This window comes from Lipotes vexillifer, unplaced genomic scaffold, assembly GCF_000442215.2.
Source record: "Lipotes vexillifer unplaced genomic scaffold, Lipotes_vexillifer_v1.1 scaffold1201, whole genome shotgun sequence".
NCBI classification, from domain to species: domain Eukaryota; kingdom Metazoa; phylum Chordata; class Mammalia; order Artiodactyla; family Lipotidae; genus Lipotes; species Lipotes vexillifer.
The window spans coordinates 1,934,047-1,937,551 of NW_006783542.1; the positions used below are offsets into that span (position 1 = coordinate 1,934,047).

General features: G+C 61.0%; 1 protein-coding gene across 1 annotated transcript in view; it reads right to left on the reverse strand.

Annotated features, from left to right (window-relative positions):
• Positions 1 to 2,785: 2,785 nt before the first annotated feature.
• Positions 2,786 to 3,505, reverse strand: part of PTPN7 (protein tyrosine phosphatase non-receptor type 7) — a 10,396-nt gene continuing 9,676 nt past the window's right edge. The window contains 1 exon segment of the mRNA XM_007456153.1: positions 2,786 to 2,928. Coding sequence (XP_007456215.1) covers positions 2,786 to 2,928 — 143 coding nt within the window.

A 3,505-nucleotide genomic window follows, 5' to 3' on the forward strand; every position in this document is an offset into this window, starting at 1 on the left:
CCGCCGACGACTCGCTGCCGGATCGGCGCGCCGATGGGTGTGGCCTCCGCGCGTCCTTCCCCTCCCGGTCGCGGGCCTCCTCGCAGCCGTCCTCCTCCTCGTCCTCTTCCTCCGCCCGCGCGGCCGCCGGCCCTGCTCGCCCCCGAGCGGGCGCGCTCCTCCTGGCCGGGCCGGGCCGGGCGGGCCGGGCTGCGGGTACGCTGGGCGGGGCGCCCGCGGCCTTCGGGGCGGGCCGGGCTGCTGTGCGCTAGGGGCCCTTGGGGAAAGAGCTCCGATTGTTTTTCGCCTTCCCGGGTTGCCGTGCCCCGATTGGCACCCACTTCCTTCTTACAGGGCGGTGGGCCCGAGGTGGGCGAGGGCCCCGTTGAGCGGGACCATTTCCAGTGTGGAGGAGGGTGGTCCGTGGCTTCCCAGGACGCGGGGACGATGTCTCTAAGATCTTTTGTTCCCTGAGTCCTTGCCTCTGAGCATCTCTGGGTACCAGAGCCCCAGTGGAGGGGAACATCCACCTGTGAGGCCTTATTAACCACGAGGTACCAGGGCCACTTGCTTAGGAAGCCTCTGGCCCAAAGTGACTGTTACTGAGACCACCATGATACTAAAGATAAAGAGAGAGAGTCCTGCAGGGGGTTTCCCGTGAGGGAGGTTTGTGGCAAATGAAAAAAGTTGGCCTGTTTTGGTAAAAACCAAAGTTTTCTTCAGGAGAGCTGGCGGTAGGAGGTGTGGGGCTTGCGGAGATGCTGGTCCTGGGAGGACCCAACCTCGGGGCTGCTGGACCCCCTGAGCCCACACCCCGCTTTGGGCGTGCCTTCCTATTTGGCCTCCACAGGCACTCACGTGGCGTCTGTGGTTTTAGTCAAAGGTGCGTAAAGTTTCAATATCAACCATATCTGCCAAGCCCAGCCGAGATGACCCCAAATGATCAGTTGCCAAAGTGGAGGAATCACAAAGTCCTGGCCCAGTGCAATATCCTGGGTTATTAAGTTATTAACTTACATGGTCTTTCTAGTCCTTGCCCTTTGTGAGTCCCTCTCTAGCGCCTAAGGAACACCTCTGCCTGTTTCCCAGACCGACTCCAGTGTCACTTTGTTTCACGTGTCCCTCGAAGGGCTGTGAAAGTGCGCGTCTGGGGTAAAGATCAGACCTGTTCTTGGCCTGTGGATTCCTACTCTCTCTACCGATGTAAAGAGGCTCCAGAGGCCTGAGAGGAAGTCATCCGCCAAGTCTTTATTTTCCCACCTGGTCACTCTTCAGAGCCTGTCCTCAAGCTCTGGGACAGGCTTGGGGTAACAGCGCCCAGGGAGGGGAGGCTGCCACCTGTGCGGTGGCTTTCATCCTGTGGGGTCTGAGCTCAGGGAGGACCAGGCGCCTGACGGCCCAGCACCCAGCGCCACAGGCCCCGGGAGTGCCTCTCATAGGGCAGGAAAGCTTCAGGAGGGGGTGAGCCCATTCCCAGGCGGTGAGGAAGGAGACCAGCAGAAGCATTAGGAAGTCACCCTCGGTTCCAACGCTGCATGTTTTCCAGAAGCGCTGTCTGAGGGAAAGGCCAGCTCTGCTCTGGGACCCAGCTCCTTGCGGGGGTTCCTCGGAGAACTGGCCCCGGCAAAGGCAGCCCGCAGGGGCCAAACACCTGGAAGGATGGTGCCTGCCTTCCCCCCATGGGCAGCCCATCTCGGATTCAAGGACGAAGGATTTGGACGCCTCCCTGGGGTGTGGTGGTCAGCCCTGACATAGAGCTGGGGGGCCCTGGACATCTTGTGGGTGTGAGGTGCGGAGGGGAGTTAGCTCTCCGGGGTAGGCTACGGGGGGTCCGGGTTCAGCCTGAGCCCCTGGGTCCACGTAGGTGCTTTAACCCGGGTCGCTCACAGCAACAGCCAGCCGCCCAGGCGTGCTCTGCGGGGAGGAGGCCATGGCGGGGCTGCTTGTCTAAAGTCAGGCAGTGCTCTCGGCTCCTTGCTCGTCTCTTGTGGCCTCCCTGGGTACCCGGAGTCCTTTCTGGGGTCCGAAGGCAGGCAGAGGACGCTGGGCCTCCCTGGAGAGTAGCTGGGGTGGGTGGCCGGCAGTTACGGAGGCAGGGGCAGCCGTCTGGGCCTCCAAGGGCTCCACTCACTTTCCCTCTTCTAGAGATTTCAACTGTCCCACCAGGTCACCTCCATAGCCTGCTCCCCAGACACTCGTGTGGGCACAGGGGCAGTCTGGTCCCTGCTCTCTTTGCGGGGTGTCCAGCCTCACGGATGTGGGTGAAGAGGCAGAGTCCCTGCTAGGATGCTGAGGACTTGGCCCAGGTAGCACCAGGCTTTTCCCTGCTCAGGTCATCGGCCTGTTCTCGGGCTGGGCCAGGGTGGGGGGTGATCTTGGGGTCACTCTCTCGCCAGCCCCAGGAAGGGGTTGCAGCTGGAGTGGCTTCTAGGTGCTCCTCTGGTTGTTCTCCCCCTGTGGCAGTAAAGCACCTGATGTCCATGTCCGAGGAAGAGACTGAGGCTCACGCGGCGTTGCAGGGACCAGGATGCCCGGGCCTCTTTCCCAGCTCTTGTAAAGGTCAGCCGCCAGCTTTAAGCTCGGAGGGACATGGGGGGCCTCTGCAGGGAGCAGGGGAGTGGGCAGTGCTGAAGAACAGTGTCTAGCCCTGTCCTCACCGTCCAGCTTCCTGTGACCCCAGACACACCCCGAGGGGCACCCTGTTCCCATGCCCACTCAGGGGGTTCCCCAGGTCACAAGGTCCCCTTTCCCAAACCCACCTTCCCAGGCCCAGGGAGGCGGCCCTGCGCGGGGGAGGGTGCCAGGGTCAGGGGCTGGGCTCCTCTGGCAGCTGGGCGGCGTACAAGGCCAAGGTGTGGTGCAGGAACTCGTACTGCTCCGCGGTCTGGATCATGCCCCCCCTGCGGGGAGAGGTGCACAGGCCGTGAACGGCGGTCCGGAGGGGAGAGCCTGACCTTCCCGAAGGCCTGTCGGGCTCCTCCTTCCAGGTGCATCCTCTCTGCGGCGGACTCCTCCCGCTGCACCCTCCCCAGCCCGCGGTCGGGGGCAGGAGGGGCCCCATGCGGGCAGGCGTCTTCTCTGGAACCTTCAGCTCCTGGGGCAGAACCAGCCCCGGAGTCGCCAGGCTGGGCCAGGAACATTCCTGACCCCAAGATTTCCTCTTCCCGGTAATCTTAGAAGTAATAATTCTATATATGTGTATAGTAGTAATCTAGTACTATATAATATAGTAGTAATCTAGGAACACACATATAGCAATATTCTATATATGTGTATAGTAGGCGCTCGTATTCCGCAAATACTTTCACATCAGTTAACTCGTCACGTCACATCAGTTGTTAACTCATTCCTTACAGCAGCTCTCTGGGGAAAGGGCCATTGTTTCTCTCTAGATAAAGAAATGGGGACCCAGGGAAGCACAGGGACAGCTCGGTGAGATGCACCCTGGTCCTCTGTCTCCAAATCCAGTGAGCTTCTGTGCATCGCCTATGGCCACCTAGTTTCTAGAACCAACCGTACTCTTTCC